This window comes from Geotrypetes seraphini, chromosome 12 (genome assembly GCF_902459505.1).
Source record: "Geotrypetes seraphini chromosome 12, aGeoSer1.1, whole genome shotgun sequence".
Classification (NCBI taxonomy): domain Eukaryota; kingdom Metazoa; phylum Chordata; class Amphibia; order Gymnophiona; family Dermophiidae; genus Geotrypetes; species Geotrypetes seraphini.
This window is the reverse complement of record NC_047095.1, coordinates 48,933,661-48,955,583: the sequence shown is the minus strand read 5'-3', so window position 1 is coordinate 48,955,583 and position 21,923 is coordinate 48,933,661. Positions and strand designations below refer to the sequence as shown.

Genomic DNA, 21,923 nt, shown 5'->3' with positions numbered 1-21,923 from the left:
GTTTATATTCGAGTATATACGGTATGTGATGCATTGAACTTCACTAGTCTTCAGTGAAACTTAAAAAAAAAAATTGATGGCAGATGAAAACTTGAAATTCTTTGGTCTGCCCATTTCTCCTTCCTACTGCGTATCTAGCTTAATCTTTTGGTTTTGTCCTTGCTTTCCTAGCAGTAAAAAAAGTTCCCAGTCAATGTCACCCATGTCATAGAAATTTCCAAAGAATTTTCCTATTGCAATTGCTTTGTGTCCAGGGCCTGTGCCTGTGTAGTTTAATTTTGTGGTTATCCATTTTGTGTTAAGATTATATTGTGTGTATACATGAAAAATGAGTGGGGAAAAAATGGTGTTACAATTAGTATTATTATGGGGGCGGAGATTGGGTGGGGTCTGGTCCACGACTTAGCCTGTGTTTTAGATGTTGGCCCCTTAATGTGATTGTTTGACACCCCTGCCCTAGTTACATAAGTACCTGTATATTTATTTTTAAAACTTGCATACCGTCTATATTTAGACTATTTCCATATAAAACATACATAGCATAAAATTAACATAACAAAAAGCTGAGCCTACATGACATTTCTTGCCCACTTCCATCTATTGCCTGTACAAATCTTTCCTTACATGAAAGCAGATACAAATAGCTGTGTTTTCAATAGTTTTTTTAAATTTCATGCATTCCATGTTTTAATACCTACCACCCACACAAAAAGCAGCTACTGTAGTATCAGCAGATCACATTTTAGTCAATGTTTCAAGTAACATGGCATTTTCTGAACGCAGTGCTCTACTGGGACAGTTGCTTAAAATATAAAGGTATTGGATGGTAGCACGGTCTCTCCAGCTCCGAGGCATGGAAGATGACTTTATATTGGACTATCTGTGCTACTGGTAACCAGTGCAATTTCTGCTTTGATTGTAACCACAGTAAGGTGGTATATCAAATCCTGTCCCTTAACCCTTTCCCTTTGAAGTTCAATCACTACTGATGTTTTGAAGCTCATTGTACGTAAAGTGGGAGAGGTTATAATCTTCTGTACTTCTCTCTGTTTGTAGAAGAGCAGTTGAACAAACACTAGAATCCGAATTGCAAGGAATAACTATCTATGTTGCTCAAGACTGTACAGGTAAACGTCTTAAAATATGATTTTTGTTAAGCAACTTACTAATCTGTATATCGCTGAGCCTGATGACTGGTTATAGAATTAGAAAAACCATGGGGGCCAGATTTAAGGCTTAGGGAAGAAGGAAAAAGGCGGGGCGGGGATACATTTTTTTCCCCCGTGTCATTCTCTAGGCTCTGCTACGAATCGATTTCGACTACGTGCGGGCAAGTGGGGTACCAGTCGGTTTGACGTAGCCGTCGTAGCGCAAGCGGACGCGGAGTATGGCTCTCTAAAGAAATCTTAATCTTTGTACTGCTTATCTTTGGCTCTTTTGACTAATGAGTTTGCCTACCACTGCTCTATGTTTATCCCATGCTTTTTTGAATTCCATCACCGTTTTCCTCTCCACCACTTCCTTCAGGAGGACATGTACCACCCTCTCATTGAAAAATAATTTCCTAACATTGCTCCTGAGTCTTCATCCCTCCAACCTCAAATTATGCCCTCTAGTTTTACCATTTTCTTTTCTCTGGAAAAGATTTGGTTCTATATTAATACCTTTCAAGTATTTAAACGTTAGTATCATATCTCCCCTGTCCCTCCTCTCCTCCAGAGTATATATATTTAGGTCTTCCAGTCTCTTCTCATACTTCTTTTGGTTCAAATCCCTTACCATTTTCGTCACCTTCTTCTGGACCGCTTCAAGTCTTTTTATATCCTTCACTAGATACAGCTGCCAAAACTGAATACAATATTCCCAAGTGCGGCCTCACCAATGACCTATACAGGGGCATCAACACCTCTCTTCTGCCGGTTATTCCTCTTTCTGTACAGCCTAGCATCCTTCTGGCTACAGCCACTGCCTTATCACACTATTTAGATCCTCAGACACAATCACCCCAAGGTCCCTCTCTCTTTCAGTGCTCATCAGCCTCTCATCTCCCAGCACCACATATGGTTCCCTTGGATTTCTACCCCCCAAATGCATCACTCTGCACTTCGCTTCGAATTTTAGTTGCCAGACGTTAGAGACCATTCTTCTAATTTTCACAGATCCTTTTTCATGTTTTCCACTCCCTCCGGGGTGTCAACTCTGTTACAAATCTTGGTATCATCCGCAAAAAGGCTAACCTTACCTTCTTTAGCACTCTCCAGACCAGTAGAGGTTAACTTTACGAATGGGTATATATCTAATCATGACCAGCAGGTGGAGACTGAAAACAAAACTTTGGGACAGTATATACTATCCTCCCTTCTCTATTTCCCTCAGTCTTCTTTCAGTCTCCAGCAGGTGTTGAGTGATCTGTACCCATCTCTCTTGGTAGGGCTGTTGGAATTTGTTTAGGGGTTTATTGTCCCTGTTTTTGGCCGGACGGAGCTTGGTCGGGCCCTGTTTGGGGGTCCGTCCGACCTCGGGGGTGTCAAACCCGGCGGGTCACGAGCGGGGTCCCTCCCCCCACTTCCTCCACCTCCCCACATTTTTTTAGAGGAGCCTCAGCAGTAAGCCTTGCCCCCTAAGTCAAGCAAGGCATATTGCTTCGAGAGCCTGTGGAGTCTGTTCTGTAAAAAAAAAAAAATAAAAAATCCTGAGGTAGTGCTGGTCTGAAGGGTTGTTTCCCTTTAAGAAAACTGTATTTTACTGTATTTTTTCATGTAACCAGCACTTTTTTATAGCTAGGTCGCGTCTGGAGCAATTGTGCCCTTCTCCGGGGGAGTAGGCCACAATTTTAGTCCAGCCGCGAGGCACTCGCGGCCGGCCTGAACTCGGCGGTTTGGGTCGGTGAGGTGGTGGAGCTCCGTCGGCAGCGGCTGCAGGCGCCCAGAGCTCCCCGCCGATGGTGCCTCGCGAGTCGGCTTGGAGCAGTGGGGAAGCCCGGTCTTCCACAACCGCCCACGGAGGGATTCCCCGAAGGATTCCCTCTCAGCTGATTTTTTGACAGCTGATGCCGACTTGCCTGTCTTAGCGGCTGAGACTGTTCAGTCTTCTCAGCCGCTACAGGCCATGGAGGGAGCATTTTTGGCGGGAACTTCGCCATTTTCTTTGTCTGGCCCCTCCATTTTGTCTGCAACCTCAGGTGACCTTCCCCCTGTATGGCGAACACAGGGGCAGGTTTCAGCATGGACCCCTGCTGGGGCAGGGAGTCCCTGGGGACCCCCAGGGGTTTTTTGCCCCCAATTTATTTTCTTTCTTTGTGCGGACTTTTGGGGGTCCCACGTGCGCCTGGGGGGTTTCGGGGGGGGTTTCCCTCCGCGCCCCCTATGGCTTTGCCTCCCTCTTTTCGTTTGGCGTCCCCTCTTCCTCCTCCCTCATCCAAGCGCCCGCGGGGGGGCTTGGATTGCGAATTGGTGGGCGGAGGAGCGTGTTGGCCTGGTTGAGGACCTGGCTGCTTTGGCGGGCTTCCAGGATCCTCTAGAGGGGACGCCTGTTGGCAGCGGGGCGGCGGGTTTCCCGTCTTCCAGAGCAGATGCGTCCGTGGTACGCTTTTTTATTCAGAGGGATGAGCTTTTAGACCTGTGTAGCAGGTCTCCTTGGTGCTGCATTTTTGCAGTGGCGCCGCCGGAGACCCCGCGTATGGGGGCCCCTCTGCTTCAGGGGGTCTGTCCTGGTTCCCGCTCTTTTCCTGTGCGTCAGGATTTGCGGGATTTTGTGTTGGCGCAGTGGCCTATGGGCGCAGTTTCGTTTGGTGTGCGCCTTGGCTCTTGGGTATCCCGTCCCGGAGGGAGGTAGGGCTACCTTAATTTCGCCAATGGGGAACGCGGTGGTCTCGGCACTTCCTAAGCGGCATACCGTGCCTGTTATGGACGGTTCTGCTCTTAGGGTCTCGGAGGCGCGTGCGTTAGAGACTCTTCTTAAGTATGATTTTGATGTCTCTGCCTTTGGGGTCCAGGCGGCTGTTTGTGGGGAGCTAGTCGCTCGCGCCGTGTTTCGGTGGGCTGAGCGTGTCCTGGATCGGGAGTCTGATGACTGGTCTCTAGTGGATCAGGAGGTAGCGAAGATTGCGATGGCTGCCTCGTTCCTCTCAGATGCTCTTTATGACTTGGTGCGGATTTCGGCTAAGTCTATGGCATGGCCGCGCGGCGTATTTTGTGGCTGCGCGCTTGGGCGGCGGATTCTGCGTCCAAAGCTAAGTTTACTAAAGTTCCCTTTAGGGGGTCTTTTTGTTTGGAGAGGAATTAGATGAGTTGATTCAGACTCTGACGGACTCGAAGGTGCCCCGTCTGCCTGAGGACCGTGCCCGCCCTGCGTCTAGGTGTGGGGCTGCCCGGGGGCGTTTGCGGGAATTTCGCAAGTATCGCCCGGGGCGTGGGGCTGCTTCTTTCCCGGCTCAGGGTTTTTCCCGGGGTCGGTTCTTCCAGCGCATGCAGCCCTTTCGGGGGGCCCGTCGGGGGGCAGGGAATCCCTCCGCCGGTTCCCCCGCTTCCCGTCCTGCGCAATGACTCCTTGCCGGCGCCCCCTTTGGTTCCGGTGGGGGCCCGGCTGCGCAAATTTTTCCCCAAATGGGCCGAGATCGCGTCCGATCAGTGGGTCCTTGAGGTGGTGCGGGACGGTTACGCTCTGGAGTTTACCCGCTCTCTGCCGGACCTTTTCCTCGCTTCTCCATGTCAGACTCCATGGAAGACGCAGGCTTTTCGTCAGACCCTTCAGCGTTTGCTAGATCTCGAGGCAGTGGTGCCGGTGTCCCCTACGGAGTGGGGCACCGGCAGGTACTCCATTTACTTTGTGGTGGCCATAAAGGAGGGGACCTTTCGGCCCATCCTGGATTTGAAAGGGGTCAACAGAGCTCTCAAGATTCCGTCTTTCCGCATGGAAACGCTGCGGTCGGTCATTCTGGCGGTTCAGCCGGGGGAGTTTCTTACGTCTCTCGATCTGACGGAGGCCTACTTGCAGGTTCCAATTCGGGCCTCTCATCAGCACTTCCTTCGCTTTGCGATCTTGGGGCGGCACTTTCAGTTCTGTGCGCTTCCCTTTGGTCTGGCCACGGCTCCTCGGACGTTCACCACGGTAATGGTGGTCGTCGCGGCAGCCTTGCGGTCGGTGGGCATCCTGGTTCACCCCTACCTGGACGACTGGTTGATTCGGGCAAAGTCGTTGCAGGAGAGCTCCCGGGTTACGGCTCGGGTGGTGGAGTTTCTCCGGTCGCTGGGCTGGGTGGTCAACCTTTCCAAGAGTCGGTTGGTCCCGGCTCAGCGTCTGGAGTGCCTTGGGGTTATGTTCGACATCTCCTTGGGGAAGGTCTTCCTTCCAGAGGCCCGGGTGAGCAAATTGCAATCTCAGATTCGCCTGCTTTTGGCGTCCCGGGGTCCTCGGGCGCGAGATTTCCTCCAAGTCCTGGGGTCAATGGCGGCGTCCCTGGACGTGGTGAGGTGGGCGCGGGCCCACATGCGTCCTCTTCAGTATGCTCTGCTCCGGAGGTGGTCTCCCCGGAGGCAAGATTTGGATGTTCCGGTTCCCCTGCGAGGCTTGGCGCGCTGCAGTCTGCGCTGGTGGCTCCGGACCCCTCACCTGGTTCAGGGGGTGGGTCTGGATCTCCCGCAGTGGACGGTGCTCCTTACGGATGCGAGTCTCCTCGGTTGGGGGGCTCAGTTTATGGGCCACTCAGCTCGGGGCACCTGGTCCGCGGAGGAGGCCTCCTGGTCGATCAACGAGTTGGAGACCAGAGCGGTCAGGCTGGCGCTGTTAGCTTTCCACTCCCTTTTGCTGGGCAAGTCGGTCAGAGTCCTGTCGGACAATGCCACGGCGGTGGCTTATGTCAATCGTCAGGGGGGCACCAAGAGCACTCCTGTGGCGCAGGAGGCGGCTCGGCTCATGGTTTGGGCGGAGTCCCATCTTCTGGACCTCTCGGCTTCTCATATAGCCGGGGTAGAAAATGTTCAGGCAGACTTCCTCAGTCGTCACTTCCTGGATCCAGGAGAGTGGTTTCTCGGCGCCGGAGCGTTTCGGTTGATAGTGCAAGATTGGGGGCAGCCCCTGATGGACCTGATGGCCACGAGTGGCAACGCCAAAGTGCCCCGCTTCTTCAGTCGTCGCAGGGAAGGGCTGGCCGAGGGTCTGGATGCTCTGGTCCAGCCGTGGCCAACGGAGGGGCTGTTGTATGTGTTCCCTCCTTGGCCGCTGGTGGGCAGAGTGCTTCTTCGCATTGTTCACCATCCGGGTTTGGTGGTGCTGGTGGCTCCGGATTGGCCTCGACGTCCGTGGTATGCGGATCTGGTGAGGCACCTGGTGGCGGTTCCTCTTCCTCTGCCTCTCTCGGACGACCTTCTGATGCAGGGTCCCATTCCCTTGTTCGACCCGTCTCTCTTCTGTCTTACGGCGTGGCTCTTGAAAGGGGTCGCCTTAGCAAGAAGGGATATTCAGACAAGGTGATCGCTACACTGTTGGGGTCCCGGAGGCTTTCTACCTCTCGGGCTTATGTGCGGGTTTGGCGTCTCTTTGAGGAATGGTGTCAGGCGCGGGGAGTGACCTCTTTTCGCGCTTCTCTGCCTAACATTCTAGAGTTCTTGCAGGATGGCCTGGATAGAGGCCTGGCTTGGTCTTCTCTCCGGGTTCATCTTGCGGCCCTGTCGACCTTTCGAGGGTTGGTGTCAGGTCAGCGTTTATCGGCTCTTCCTGATGTGATTCGGTTTCTGCGGGCGGCCAAGTTGCTTAGGCCTCCCCTACGGCCCTCGGTTCCCTCTTGGGATCTTAATCTGGTTCTCTCTGTTTTGGTGCGCCCGCCTTTCGAGCCCTTGGACGACTGTTCTTTGAAGGACCTTACTTTGAAGGCGGTCTTTTTGGTGGCCATTACTTCTGCTAGGCGTATTTCTGAGCTGCAGGCTTTCTCTTGTAGGGCTCCCTTCTTGGAGTTGTCTAGGGAGCGGGTCGTCTTGCGGCCTGTTCCTTCCTTTCTGCCGAAGGTTGTTTCTCCTTTTCATGTCATTCAATCGGTGGTTCTCCCGGTCTTGGGTGGTCGGGAGGGCTCTTCTGAGCAACGGCAGCTGCGCAAGTTGGATGTCGGTCGGGTCCTTCGCTCTGATGTGCAGCGGACCCAGGAATTCCGGAAGTCCGATCATCTCTTTGTCCTCCTGGCTGGTCCTCGTCGGGGAGCTGGCGCTTCTAAGGCTACTATTGCGCGCTGGATCAAGGAGACGATTGCTTCCGCTTATCTTCTGAAACAGCAGCCTGTTCCGGAGTTTCTCAAGGCTCATTCCACTCGGGGTCAGGCGGCTTCTTGGGCTGAGTCGTCGCTCGTGCCTCCGGTGGATATTTGTAAGGCTGCGGTTTGGTCCTCCTTGTATTCTTTTGTTAGACATTATCGGGTAGATGTTCAGGCGCGTCGGGACGCGGTGTTCGGTGAGCGTGTTCTGGTATCGGCCCTTCGGGGGTCCCGCCCGTGAGAGGGACTGCTTTGGTACGTCCCATTCGTAAAGTTAACCTCTACTGGTCTGGAGAGTGCTAAAGAAGGAGAAATTAGGTTCTTACCTGCTAATTTACTTTCTTTTAGCTTCTCCAGACCAGTAGAGGTCCCCACCCTGTCTGTTGTTGTTGTTGTTGTTGGGGCTGTTTTCGCGGGCAGTTTTTGTTTTTTGCTGCGGGTTCTAGTATTTTTCTAGGGCCGGGGAGAATTAAAGAACAGCGGCTGTGGCTCGGCTGGCTTAGCTGGCGAACTGTGGGGACATTTTCCTTCGGGTATTTCTCCTCTGCATTTTCCAACAGCATTTGGGTATGTTATTTGTTACTCCTGTTCGGAGTATTGTTTTCTTCCTGTTTTCCAGTTCTTGGTTCTGCTTGGCTATTCGGCAGACTGAGGGAAATAGAGAAGGGAGGATAGTATATACTGTCCCAAAGTTTTGTTTTCAGTCTCCACCTGCTGGTCATGATTAGATATATACCCATTCGTAAAGTTAACCTCTACTGGTCTGGAGAAGCTAAAAGAAAGTAAATTAGCAGGTAAGAACCTAATTTCTCCTTCTAACCCCTCAGCAATGTCGCTCACAAACATATTAAACAGAATTGGTCCCAGTACCAATCCCTGAGGCATTCCACTAGTCACCTTTCCCTCCTCCGAGCGAATTCCATTAACCACCACCATCTAGCATCTGTCTGTCAACCAGCTTGGCTATGCAAAAAACAAAACAGGGGTTTTAGCCATCGTGGATAAAACAACTGGTCTAGACCAGTCGGTAACTGTGTTACTAACAAAAAAGGAAACACAGGTAGTGTTTATCACTTAACTTAAAAATGAGTGAAATCACTCCATACTGTCATACAAAAAGCACTTTCTTCACATCAAAGTGACTTTACATATAACGTATTTTCACGCATATAACGCGTGCGTTATACACGATTTTTACAAACTGTGCATAACTGTGCGCGTTATACGTGTGAGTGCATTTTACAACTTTTTTTTTCATTCCGATCCGGCATCCCCCCTGCGAACCGGCATCCTCCCCCCCGCTCGCGTCACCCCCCCTCCCCCGCGATCGGAGAGAGCGAGACCAGAAGGCTTTGAGCATGCGCAAATGCTCAAAGCCTAGTCCAGCCCGGCGCAGGAAGAAGGAGGATCTCTCTCGCACCGCCCAGCCCAGCCCAGCCCAACCCGGGAGGATCTTCGGGCACTGGCACTGGCACTGGCACATCCTGTGTATTGGTGCTGGTGCCGGTGCCCAATCGGGTAAGAGATGTTTTGCGGTGCTGGGGGGGATGTAGGATCGCGGGGAAGGGGGGGTGACGCGAGCGGGGGGGGGGAGGATGCCGGTTCGCAGGGGGAATGCCGGATTCGAATGAAAAAAAAATGCTCTCTCAGGTAAGCGAGCGGGAGGGGAGGATGCCGGTTCGGAGTAGGCGGGAGGAGGTTTTAGCATGCATACGCGCGCTATATTAAATTTTTTTTACATAAATTTGTGTTCCCCGCGCGCTATACCCGTGTGCGCGTTTTACATATGTGCGCGGTATATGGGTGAAAATACGATAGTTATTCAAAACCATCTTTTCAATATCTCATGCACTAGGGAGTTTTCCTAAGTCTTAGAAAGCTAACACTAACCAGGAGCATGAGAGATTGAAAAGATGGTTTTCAACAACTATATTTAAAGTCGCTTTAGTGTGAAGAGTGCTTTTTGTATGACCGTATGGAATGAGTTCACCTGTGTTTCCTTGTTTTGCTGATATGTATTCCATAAGTAGGTGTGAAGTGTGTTGGATGTTTTTGTATCTCTTAATTTATTGTTGTAACTATTACTCACAGGTCTGCCTGTTTTTTTTCATTATTTTTTCAATGGCACTGATATTTTGCATGTAGTACACACGCAAAATATCTGTCCCATAGAAAAAAAAGTTTGCCGATAGCGGCCATCCTCAGTGACACCTCCCCCCCCCCGCACAAACTGGCACCTCCTCCCTCTGTATACCATGTGATGCATGGGGAGGACCTAAGGTCCTGATTGGCTCAGATGCCCAAGGCCCCTCTCCATGCATCACATGGTGCACTCGGGAGGGGAAGGCCCATCATTTTCCACATGCTGGGCCTCAGAGCTGGAGAGACTGTGCTTCCCTACAGCTTCCATTGCCTAACAAAGATACAAGAGGTGGGGGGTTTGGGGGCGCATCCAGTGGCAGGAGGAAGTGGACATCCCTCTTGCCTTTTTTTTTCTTTTCGTGGTACCGATTCGTTGGGGGGGAGGGCCATCAGTGTGGGGGGCTTTTCTCGTCTTTGTCTTTTTTTTTCATGGGGTAGATTGTGCGTGTGTAACACACACACATCTGTGCCATTAAAAAAAAACCCAAAACCCAGCCCTAACAGCAGTGACAGTAAGCTGCTTCCCCTGTCACTGCTGTTAGGGCTCTGTGCACGTGCTCTGAGCAAATGATCTGTTGGGTTTGCACCACTGTGCAAATCATTTGCATGCAAACATGGTAGTGCATCAATCGCTCGGCCAGAATTGGTCAGAGAATTGGCCAACAGCGATGCAGTCAGTATTACCGACTGACTTTAGTGCATATAGCCCTAAGTTTTATTATTCTTTGGTTGATTTTAGCCTGTTATTTTGAACACTTGAAAAGGGAGAGTTGAAATATATGTGCTGTTAAAATTATTTTCATTATCATAAGGAACAAATGTGTATATTTTTCTTGCTTGTGTCTGGATTTGAACTATAAAAAATTTATTAATCATGTAAACCATGCTAAATCTTGTGACTATTCAATTTCCAGTGTATCATGCAGATGTCTTTGATAAACAGTGTTCCTCTTCAAGTTGTGAAAGAGACATCAAAGCAGTTATTATTTTAGTTCCTGTGAGACTTGGTGGGGAAAAAACCAACATGGAATATGTTGACTTTGTAAAGGTATGAGATCATAACTCACTTTTTTATTTATTTTGATATATCTATATCTATTATTATTATTATTATTTTATTTCTTATATACCGCCAAAGCCATAGTAGTTCGAGGCGGTTTACAATAAAGAAGGGCTGGACAATCAGCGAATAGTTACAATCAGTGAATACAGATACAACAAAGAATCAGTGAATGCGGTTTACATAAGAACATAAGAATTGCCACTGCTGAGTCAGACCAGTGGTCCATCATGCCCAGCAGTCCGCTCACGCGGCGGCCCTCTGGTCTAAGACCAGCACCCTAACTGAGACTAGCCCTACCAGTGCACATTCTTGTTCAACAGAAACTTGTCTAACTTTGTCTTGAATCCTTGGAGGGTGTTTTCCCCTATAACAGCCTCTGGAAGGGCGTTCCAGCTTTCTACCACTCTCTGCGTGAAGAAGAACTTCCTTACGTTTGTACGGAATCTATCCCCTTTCAACTTTAGAGAGTGCCCTCTTGTTCTCCCTACCTTGGAGAGGGTGAACAACCTGTCCTTATTTACTAAGTCTATCCCCTTCAGTACCTTGAATGTTTCGATCATGTCCCCTCTCAATCTCCTCTGTTCGAGAGAGAAGAGACCCAGTTTCTCTAATCTTTCGCTGTACGACAGCTCCTCCAGCCCCTTAACCATCTTAGTCGCTCTTCTCTTGTCCCTTTCGAGTAGTACCGTGCCCTTCTTCAGGTACGGCGACCAATGCTGGACGCAGTACTTCAGGTGAGGGCGTACCATGGCCCGGTACAGCGGCATGATAACCTTCTCTGATCTGTTCATGATCCCCTTCTTTATCATTCCTAGCATTCTGTTTGCCTTTTTTGCTGCCGCCGCACATTGTGTGGACGGCTTCATCGACTTGTCGATCAGAACTCCCAAGTCCCTTTCCTGGGAGGTCTCTCCAAGTACCACCCCGGATATCCTGTATTCATGCATGAGATTTTTGTTACCGACATGCATCACTTTACACTTATCCACGTTGAACCTCGTCTGCCATGTCGATGCCCATTCCTCGAGCTTGATTATGTCACGTTGCAGATCTTCGCAATCCCCCTCCTTCTTTACTACACTGAATAACTTCATATCATCCGCAAATTTAATCACCTCGCTCGTCATACCTATGTCCAGATCATTTATAAAGATGTTAAAGAGCACGGGTCTAAGCACCGAGCCCTGCGGCACCCCACTGGTGGCGCTCTTCCAGTCCGAGTATTGTCCATTTACCCCCACTCTCTGTTTCCTATGCTCCAGCCAGTTTTTAATCCACGTGAGTATTTCACCCACAATTCCATGGCTTGCAATTTTCCGAAGTAGTCGTTCATGCGGAACCTTGTCGAACGCCTTCTGAAAATCCAGATATACAATGTCGACTGGATCGCCCTTGTCTATCTGTCTGTTTACTCCCTCAAAGAAGTACAGCAAGTTCGTCAAACACGATCTGCCTTTGCTAAAACCGTGCTGACTGGTCCTCATCAGCCCGTTTCCGTCAAGGTGATCAATGATGCTGTCCTTTATCAGTGACTCTACCATCTTTCCCGGTACAGAGGTCAGACTCACCGGTCTGTAGTTCCCCGGATCTCCCCTAGAACCTTTCTTGAAGATAGGTATAACATTCACTACCTTCCAGTCTTCTGGAATCTTTCCCGATTTAATCGATAGATTGGCTATTAGTTGAAGCAGTTCAGCTATGGTCCCTTTCAGTTCCTTGATGACCCTCGGATGGATGCCATCCGGTCCTGGGGATTTATCGCTCTTAAGCCTATCAATCTGCCAACATACCTCCTCTAGACTGACCGTCAATCCTGTCAACTTTCCGTCTTCGTTTCCAGCATATAGCCTGATGGGTTCCGTATGCTGTGTACATCTTCTTCGGTAAATACAGATGCAAAAATGTGTTCAGTTTGTCAGGTCAATCAGTGAGATGTTACAGTCAGCAAATACAGATACAATAAATATGCGAGTGCGGGGGAACTTGCGAAATATGAGGGACAAAAGTGGGTGGGCAGGGCGAAGGGTAGGGAAAGAGAGCTTGGGGAGCAGGGGAGGGAGGGAGGGAGGGAGGGCTAGGTTGTAGTTCGGTTGAATAGGCTAGTTTTTAATAATTTCCTGAAGTTTAGGTAGGATGAGGAGTGCGAGATAATTCTGCTCAGCCAGTCATTTAGATGACCTGCTTGGAAGGCAAGTGTTCTGTTTAGGTGACTTTTGTATCGGCAGGCCTTTAGAGTTAGGTGGCTGAAGAGGTGGACTCTGCAGGTGGGTCTGGAAGGGCAGTTTAAGGAGAAATGGGGAACCATGTATAATGGGGCCAAACCAAGAATGGATTTGTAACAGATACAGGAAAACTTGAATTGAATTCTTGCTTCCATGGGTAGCCAGTGGAGTTTTTGGTAGTAGGGGGATATGTGTTCCCATTTTTTCAGCCCAAGGATTAGTCGGATATATATATATATCTCTATCTATCTATCTATCTATCTATATATATATTTTTTTTTTTTTTCCAGTGCGACAGATACATTATTCCTGAACCTTCAGGTAGTCAATCTATTCCTGCAAGAATTCTTGTACAGATCCACATTAGCATTCTTTTGCTCCACCTCCCATCTCTCAGGTTTGTCCTTCAATTCCCCAGTTGTCTCTCTACAAGCGAGAAGGTAGAGCCTGTCTTCTGCTTGTGTTTATTTTTCTATTAAGTGAGGTTTTTGCTTACCATTTGCGAGGCTTTTCGGTGCTGCACAGGATCCCAATCTGGGAACATCTCTGGCTGCCGGAGAACGCACACTCTAAGGTTGGAGGTTAGTATCCAAGGAGTAGACTGCCTTGCAGTGCATCATTTGGACAGTCTGCATGTCCAGTCTGGCAGCTCAGGGATCAGTCCCTTGGGAGCAAGGCTCGCCCCAGGTTCTGTTCGCAATGGGCTTGAGGGCAGGCTGAATGGCTCCATGGTGTTTTTTTCCAGGATTGGGATTGACTGCTTGCTTCCCCCCCAAATGTGCGCATGGGGTTCTGGTGGGTTTGAGATCTCTGGCCAGTTGGGCTCGAGAGGCAGTCCGAAAAGACAGGCAATCTGGATTCCAAGCTTGTTGGAGGCAGAGGTTCTTCCTGTAAGCTGTATGCAACTTCACCACAAGCAGCCCCCTGCACACAGCATGGCACAGTAGCTGGCAGCCTTGTAAAACAAAATTGGTGGGGATGGGGTGGTTCTTGAAAAGTGGAATTTTTAGTTTCTGGGGTTAGTCAAGGACCCTCTCCTCTAAAAATCCCAAAATTGTTGATATGGCTCCCACATGCCAATTTTGGTGCTAAAATTGCTGCTGCGGAGGCCATCTTGGAGAACCCAGTTTCAAAATAAAAGCCTTTTTCTGCTTCAAAACACCATGATTTTGATCAAAAACAGGTGTGATGTATTTCTCAGGCCAAGATACCTTGGATTCATATCAGATTTGTGCTGGATGGCTGTCTGAGGATCATCCGTGTCCCATGTGCTGCATGGTGTGTAAAGGGGGGTGGGAGCCACTGGCTTAGCCTCCTCTAGTTTCTTGGGGGTATTAGTGCCCGGATGTGTGTAGTGGGAGGAATCTATCTGATAGTACAATATTTTCAGATAAGTATGGCTACCATGATGTACTATCTAACATATATATTCCATAGGAATTGAGCTTGTTTAGTATAGACATAGCCAAATTATCATCATGGTGTCCCGCTTACGGGCATTGTTTATTGAAAGATGGCCTACAACAACAGAATCAGTTGAATTGACCATATTCTATTGGAGATTCCTCAAGGTAGTGGTGGAGTGAGAGGGAAAAGGTAGTTTGAGAAGGTGTAGATGAGGCTAGGTAAAGAAGTAGATTTTTATAGCTTTCCTGAAGCTTTGAAGGCCCTGAAGTGATCTGATGTGAGGAGGTAAGTTATTCCAAAGGTTTGGTAAGAAATAGGAGTAGAATCTTTTCCAGGCAGTTTGGAGCTGGAGGGCATGGCCTTGGAGGTATTTATACCTGTAGTCTTATTTCATCTTTGGAGTGTAGCGGTCTGTTGAGGGTGTAGGGTGGAAGTTTGTGTGAGAAGTAGCTGTGCCATCGTATTGTGGAAGGATTTATAAGCTAGCACCAGGCCCTTGAACATGCAGCATTTGGTTATGGGTGACCAGTGGGCTGATCTTAGAACTGGGAAGACAGCGTCACAAGCCTGCAGGTTCTTTAGTAGGACAGTTACACTTTGGGAAAGGCCTGTGTTCAGGATTGCAAACTGAAAACTTTACCAGACAGCAGGCCTCAAACCCCTAAGGGATCAGGGCATAGTGCTTTTCAGGTCTCAAGACGATATTGCCAGTTCCCAGGAGGGCCTTTGGGCCGGAGGTCATTCAAAGCTTGAGGCAAAATTTCGGAGGGGTCAGGATCCCCCAGTCTTTAAGATTCCACCTCACAGCTACTCCCTCGAAGCAGTTATGATGCCAAGCTGTCAGATGGACTACCACGCATCAGTGGGAGGTTATTGGCCTATTGGCAAGTGTAGGCGGAGATCACTACAGACAGTTGTGTGCTGGATGTTATACAGGAGAGGTACAAGCTCAAGTTCTTTTCCCTCCTGGACTTATTTCTGAACTCTTCAACTGGGAAGTACTTGCAGATGCTGGGTTTAATGGTAGTGACCATGGATGTGATTTCCGGGGCAAGGGCATACTTACAACTGCTCTGGAGAGGTCACTGTCTCAGGAAGCCTTCACCTATATTGTGAGTTGGTGGGGGCACCTGACTTACGTTCTGATGGCATCAGCAGCCACCAAGAAGGCGACTCGGTTCTTCAGTCAAAGATACAAGCCAGGAAGCAAAGACCTGAACGTCCTGGTTCAACATTGGCCAAAAGCAGGACTTCTTTATGTCTTTCTTTGGTCTATGATAGACTTCTGTGCAGGATCAGGACACATCAAGGGCTAGTGATTCTAATAGGACCAGTCTGGCCAATGTGACCGTGGTATGCAGATCTGATCCATTTGCAGAGACCAAGGTCTCGGACTTCCTTGCCATCTCACGCAGGGCCCAAATTGTCTTTGAGGAACCAGAACACTTTGGTCTTAAGGCATGGCTCTTGAGTACATGGTGCTAGTGCGCAAAGGCTGTTCGGATGAAGTGGTGTCCATCCTTCTAAGATATAGAAAGAGAGCAACCCTAGCCACATATGCAAGAGCCTGGCAGTGTTTCCAAACTTGGTGCGCTCAGAGTAGTGAGGACCGGACTAGGCCCCAATAGCTGTGGTGCTTGCCTTCTTGCAGGAAGATGTGGAAAAAGGCTTAGTGGTTGGCTCCCTGAAAGTTCAGATTGTGAAGCTTTCGTATTTTAGGCCTAAGGTTAACAAAAGCACCATAGCTGCACATCCTAATGTGGCCAGGTTTTTGAAGGGCGCTTTGCACCTACATCCTCCGGTACGACAACCTTTTCTGGTGTGGAGTCTTAATTTGGTCCTAGGGACACCAGCTATAGCACCCTATGAACCTCTTGAGCAAGCTTCACTTGGATCTTACAGTCAAAGCGGTGTTTTTGGTGGCAGTTACTTCAGCTCAACAGGTATCGGAATTGTAGGCCTTGTCAATCAAAGATCCCTTCCTCAGAATTTCAGGTTCAGGCATAGTACTGTGTACAGTACCATCTTTCTTATCAAAAGTAGTCTCCAGCTTTCATGTTAATCAGGAAGTGCGATTGCCTGCTTTCACACTCTTTGAGATCAAGGAAAAATGATAAAGTGCTGAAATTATTGAATATTTGCAGTATCTGGAGGTTATGAATGAATTTCGACTGTAGGATCATCTCTTTGTACTGGCGGGTGCTGCCCGTAAGGGCTGACCATTTCAAGATGGATCTGTATGGCCATTTCTTTAGCCTATATCAGGAACTACCTATATCAGTGCAGTAGACTCCCTACCAAAAATTAAAAAACAAAAGAAAGAAAAAATGGATACCCCTCCTTAAGTTTTTTCCCTCTATAGTTCTTTTCTTTCTTTAAAATTATTAATTTTGTAACTTTACCCCTTTACTCCCTTCGTATTCAGTCTTGTCTGCTTGTCTGTTCGGCCAACCCCTTTTTTTTTTAGCTAAATTTTTAAATTGAATGTTGTATGTTTACTTTGGATTTTATTGTAATTCACTTAGTAAATTATGAATAAGCGATTCATCAAATTTCTAATAAACTTTGAAACTTTGATATCCGTAAAGGCACACTCCACTAGAAGCGTGGCGCAGTATCTCTGGAAGAAATGTGTAGAGTGGCCCCATGGTCCTGTCTCCATATGTCCAGGGTGGACATAGCGTCCAAAATGGACTTTACATTTGGATCATCAGTACTGTCAGCAGGCTCATCTGTCCTGCCCTAGACTCTGGAGACTGCTGTGATATTACCTCGGTAATCTTTCTAGTATACACACACATTATTCCTGAAGCCCGTTCTGTCAGAAGTTCATTTGCCTGCTTACTGCCTCGAACATTCTGGGGAATTTGGGCGTCTTGTTTCTTTCTTTTATCCAGCATTGACAAGGATAGAGGATGCGGCTGTCGCTGTAAAGAATCGGAGGGGTGGGGGGGGGGTGGTTTCTGAGGAATCTCCCATGCTCTTAGTGCAGATTGTACTCCAGTAGGTGACTTGTTTGTTTCCACCTTGTGAATGGTTAAGTTTTGTTTCATCTGTTATATGTTAATGACATGAGCATAACAGACATGTATGACAGGGAGCGTCCACATACCCCTCCCTATTTTGTTTCCTCTTTAGGGCTGACCATCAGCTTTAGTACAAATTGGGGAAATTGAAGGACAGCCTAGAGAGATGGAGGCAGAACAAAAGAATGTGCTAATGAGGCTCTACAAGAATTCTCGCGGGAATGGATTGGCTACCCAAAAGTTCAGGAATAATGTATCTGTCTACTAGAGGGAAGATTGCCGAGGTGTGTGTGTGTGTGTATATATATATATATATATATATATATATATAATACATTTAATATGAAATATGTTCAATTAAAGATTTTTTTGTGTCTCTTTTTTATTATAAAAATAGTATATTGCATTTCTAGCTAGTGGCGCTTTAATATATCACTGTAACATAGGGATGAGATTTCCATCCTTGTATCAAAACTCATGCCACTATCATAATTCTTACTTTGACACGCAGGTAGAAAAATGAAGTTCTTAACACATAGAGCTCTGTCATCTTCCATAGAACTGAGATTTTATTGTGATTGAGTAACCTAGGACATCATCATAATCCTGCAGTTTTAAATTGCTACTCAATCCTGCTTTTGTGGAGCAGATTTGGTGAAAACTATTTTCATCTTTGTGCAATTTTAAACCCAAAGTACCTTTCACTCTAAACCTAAAAAGGCCATGTGTATACACAAAAAAAGAGAACTCCACTCCACTTTATCTCCAAGCCTCAAAACAAGTTTCAAGTTTATTAAAAAAAATTTTATACCGTTTAATCAAATTTCTAGGCAGTGTACAGAATGAAAAAGTATCATAAAAACAATTAAAATTAAAAATACTAAACAGAACCAGGATAGGTTCATAAAACACATAACAAAACATATGTACTAACTTCACACAGTTAAGAAAGAAGGGTAAGAACTACAATCTTTGAGCAAAAGAGCACAGTAAAAGGGGAAAAAAACAATAGGTAGGGGTAAAAAGCTATAACGCTTGTTTTAGTCCTTAAAAGGACAGTTATTGTCCAAAAGCATCTTGGAACAAGAATGTTTTTAATTTTGCTTTAAATTGATTTAATACGAATTCGATGCATAAATGATTAGGCAGCGAATCCCAAAGAGAAGGTGCAGTGACAGCGAAGTTGTTGGATCTCAGCGTGTTGATGGATTTTAGTGATGGTACGAGAAGGAGATTCTGTGACATTGAAAATGAGACCTCCTGCTTCAATAAACTCTATTGTTCAGGTAGCACGGTGCAACCATCTAATATAATAAAACGGTAAGCCGCGCATGCGCACTTCCTAAGCGTGGGTCCGTTTTCTGTGAGCTGTAGCTAGGAAGTGCGCATGCGCGGCTCACCCCCTGCCCTCTCCGTCATCTCCGGGCTCCAGCGGCGTCACAGTTTTCAAAGAGGCACGGGATTGTTTCAACGCGGAACCACCAGCCGTTAAAGCTCCTGGCGCTGACTCCCGACGGTGGAGGAGAGGCAAGGTAGAAAAAGATTTCCGCCGCCCCCCCCTTCCCTTACCGCGGCCCCGACTGGCGATTTAAGTAGCGTGTCCACTACCCTGATTTGCTCCGGATGTGCCAGAGTAAATCAGGCCAGTAGAAGGACCCGAAGCAGCGTGTGAAGACTGGTGGACATGCTGCTTGAATTGCCATGTGTTCTCGGACCCGCGGGAAGGGAAGGGGGGGCCGCTGGCAAAGGACTCGGGCCCACGTTTGTAGTCGCGACTGTGGGAAGGGAAAGGGGGTAGAGGAAACAATAATGCTGCTGCACAGGGAACTGGTGTGGGGGGAGGGAAATGGAGGGGGAGGGAATGCTGCTTTGGACACACAGACAAAGGGAGGAAGGGAGACAGAAAGACACAGGGGCAGGTGCACAGGGAACTGGTATGGAGGGAGGGAAATGGAGGGGGAGGGAATGCTGCTTTGGACAGACAGACAGAGGAAGGAAGGGAGACAGAAAGACAAGAAGAAAGACACAGGTGCAGGGAGATATACAGAAAGACAAACAGACAAAGGGGGCCAGGGACAGAGACAGACAGAAAGAAAGACAGCGGGAGTCGCGTCAGGAGGGGTGCATGATGCCGCAGAGGGAACTTTTCCAATGGGTGCAACTGGGCGGCTGTCGGGAACCTCTGATCAAGGGCAGAGCAAGGTAACTGTATCATAGGGATAAGAAGGAGAAGGTGGGGGGGAGAAAAAGGAAGGGACGCCTACTGCTGGACAGGGGGAGAAGGAAAGAGATGCTGATGGACAGGGGGTGGGTGAAGAAAAAGGAACGGAGGCTTAATGTTGGACAGGGGGAGAAGGAAGGTGCTGCTGGACAGGGGGGAGCTAAATCAAAGGGAGAAGGGCTGCTGCTGCATAAGGAGAGCTGTGAAGGGGTGGTGGTGGACACAGGAGAGGTAAAAGGAAGGGAGAATGGACAGGGGGTGCAGGCAAGGGGTGGTGATGGACAGCCAAGGAAAAAGAAAGACAGAAAGAAAGCGGCTAAGGAGAGAGAGAGAGAGAAAAAGAAATAAAGAGAGAGACACACATATATTCTAGCACCCGTTAATGTAACAGGCTATAAGACTAGTAGTGAATGTTCTGCTAGATGCAATCTACATCACTACTGCAACAGTTTAAAATGATCTTGTGTAGTCATTGAAGTTATGTCAGGTTTAAGAAGTCTATCTTCGGGTTTTTTTTAATGAACTCATGTAAAAGTTCAGGGTTCCTAAATGACTAGTTTTTAAAATTCAATGTTTGGTAGTTTATTCTGTCTTCATTTGAAAGTGTGAAACGTTGATCATTTTTGAACACGCAGAAAGATGTTTGACAGGTATGGTAAAGCTTTAACTTAATGATTCATTCAATGAGCATGTTAGGCATCACTGGCTAATAGTCAATGAGGGAACAGTTTTTTAAAGGGAAAGATCTGCATAAAAGATAAGAATTTGAAGTTACAGTAAAACCTTGGATTGCAAGTAACTTGGTTTGCAAGTGTTTTGCAAAACAAGCAAAACATTTTATTAAATTTTAGCTTGATATACAAGCAATATCTTGCAATAGAAGTGCATACAGTATACACGCATCACAACTGAGCCGATGGTTCTTCTCTCTCTGACACTGCATAAGTGTGATGACTTTACAGTTTATGGCCCAGAAATATCAAACAAGAGACAAGTTAATCTAATCATATATTTTTTAATAAGTATAACTTATGGGCAGACTGGATGGATCGTTCAGGTCTTTATCTGCCGTCATTTACTGTGACTGTTCTAATCAAGCAAAGTCTTGCCATATGAGTACATACAGTATATACGCGTCACATCATCACAACTGAGCCGATGTTTCTTTTCTCTCGGATGCTGCGGGAGTGTAATGACTGTTCTAAATGAGCGAGGTCTTGCAATACAAGTACGTATAGTATTTTGTATTAAAATTTTTGGGTTGTAGAACAAATCGTCTGAGTTTCCATTATTTCCTATGGGGAAATTTGCTTTGATATACGAGTGCTTTGGATTACAAGCAGGCTTCTGGAACGAATTATGCTCGCAAACCAAGGTTTTACTGTATTTAGGTTGTGGGAAGTTGAAATAGGGTTTTCTGAATTCTGGAGAAAGGAGGATAATGGAAGACGAAGGTTGGCTAGCAAGGGAAGTGTAAACTTGAAAGAAGGGTTAAAACAATATTCAGAAGGAATCGTACATCGCCATAGATTCTTCTACAATTTTAGATAAATGTGTTTTATGATTTTTTTATTTTTTTTTTAATTAGTTGTTTATTTCAGATGATTTACAGTATTAGGTAGTCTGCACTAGGTAACACACAATGGTATCCTTGGTAAATAACTCCAAAGGTTTCAAACATAACTGAATTTAGTCAACTCTTTCTGGTACATCCACTGATTTGTATTCAAGTTTCAAGTTTATTATATTATTTGATTAAACGCTTTTCAAAATACAAAGCGTTTTACAAAGAAATAAAATTAAATTTCTAAAATCACAAATACATTAGAATTAAAATTAACTATTTTAAATTAAAAACAAACTGGGGTAAACAATCCACACGAGACAATGGGAAAGGAGGAAGAAAGAAAAAAAAATACAATTTGTGGGTCATGTGAGTTAAGCACATCCGCTGACATTTGGTTAGGGTTGGATTTTATCTAGATACAACTGACGCTTATTCCAGTGAGGATGGTTCCTTTCACCATCATTTACTTTTGTTTTTTTGTGTTTTTGAATTCTTTATTCATTTTTGCATAGTACAACAAGTGTAGTAGATAAAATCTTATGAACTGGTAAACACACACTTGATTAACTCTCATATAACACTTTAAATACAACATTTCATTACAAATTCATATTCTATAATATTTTGAATACTAGTCTTATAGCCCGTTACATTAACGGGTGCTAGAATATATGTGTGTGTGTCTGTCTTTATTTCTTTCTCTCTCTCTCCTTAGCCGCTTTCTTTCTTTCTGTCTTTCTTTTTCCTTGGCTGTCCATTACCACCCCTTGCCTGCTCCCCCTGTCCATTCTCCCTTTTACCTCCCCTGTGTCCACCACCACCCCTTCACTGCTCTCCTTATGCAGCAGCAGCCCTTCTCCCTTTGTTTTACCCCCCACTGTCCAGCAGCACCTCTTTCCTTCTCCCCCTGTCCAGCAGTAGGCATCCCTTCCTTTTTCTCCCCCCTTCCTCCTTCTTATCCCTATGATACACTTACCTTGCTCTGCCCCTGATCAGAGGTTCCGACAGCCACCCAGCTGCACCCATTGGAAAAGT

General features: G+C 47.0%; 1 protein-coding gene across 7 annotated transcripts in view; it reads left to right on the top strand.

Moving 5' to 3' along the window:
• The window catches only part of ATG4C (autophagy related 4C cysteine peptidase), a 91,376-nt gene that overhangs the window by 27,237 nt on the left and 42,216 nt on the right, over positions 1–21,923 (top strand). For all 7 annotated transcript variants that reach the window (XM_033915229.1, XM_033915227.1, XM_033915228.1 and 4 more), the window contains exons 8-9: positions 1,057–1,127; positions 10,297–10,430. In XM_033915229.1, coding sequence (XP_033771120.1) covers positions 1,057–1,127; positions 10,297–10,430 — 205 coding nt within the window. The remainder of the gene's footprint in view (positions 1–1,056; positions 1,128–10,296; positions 10,431–21,923) is intronic.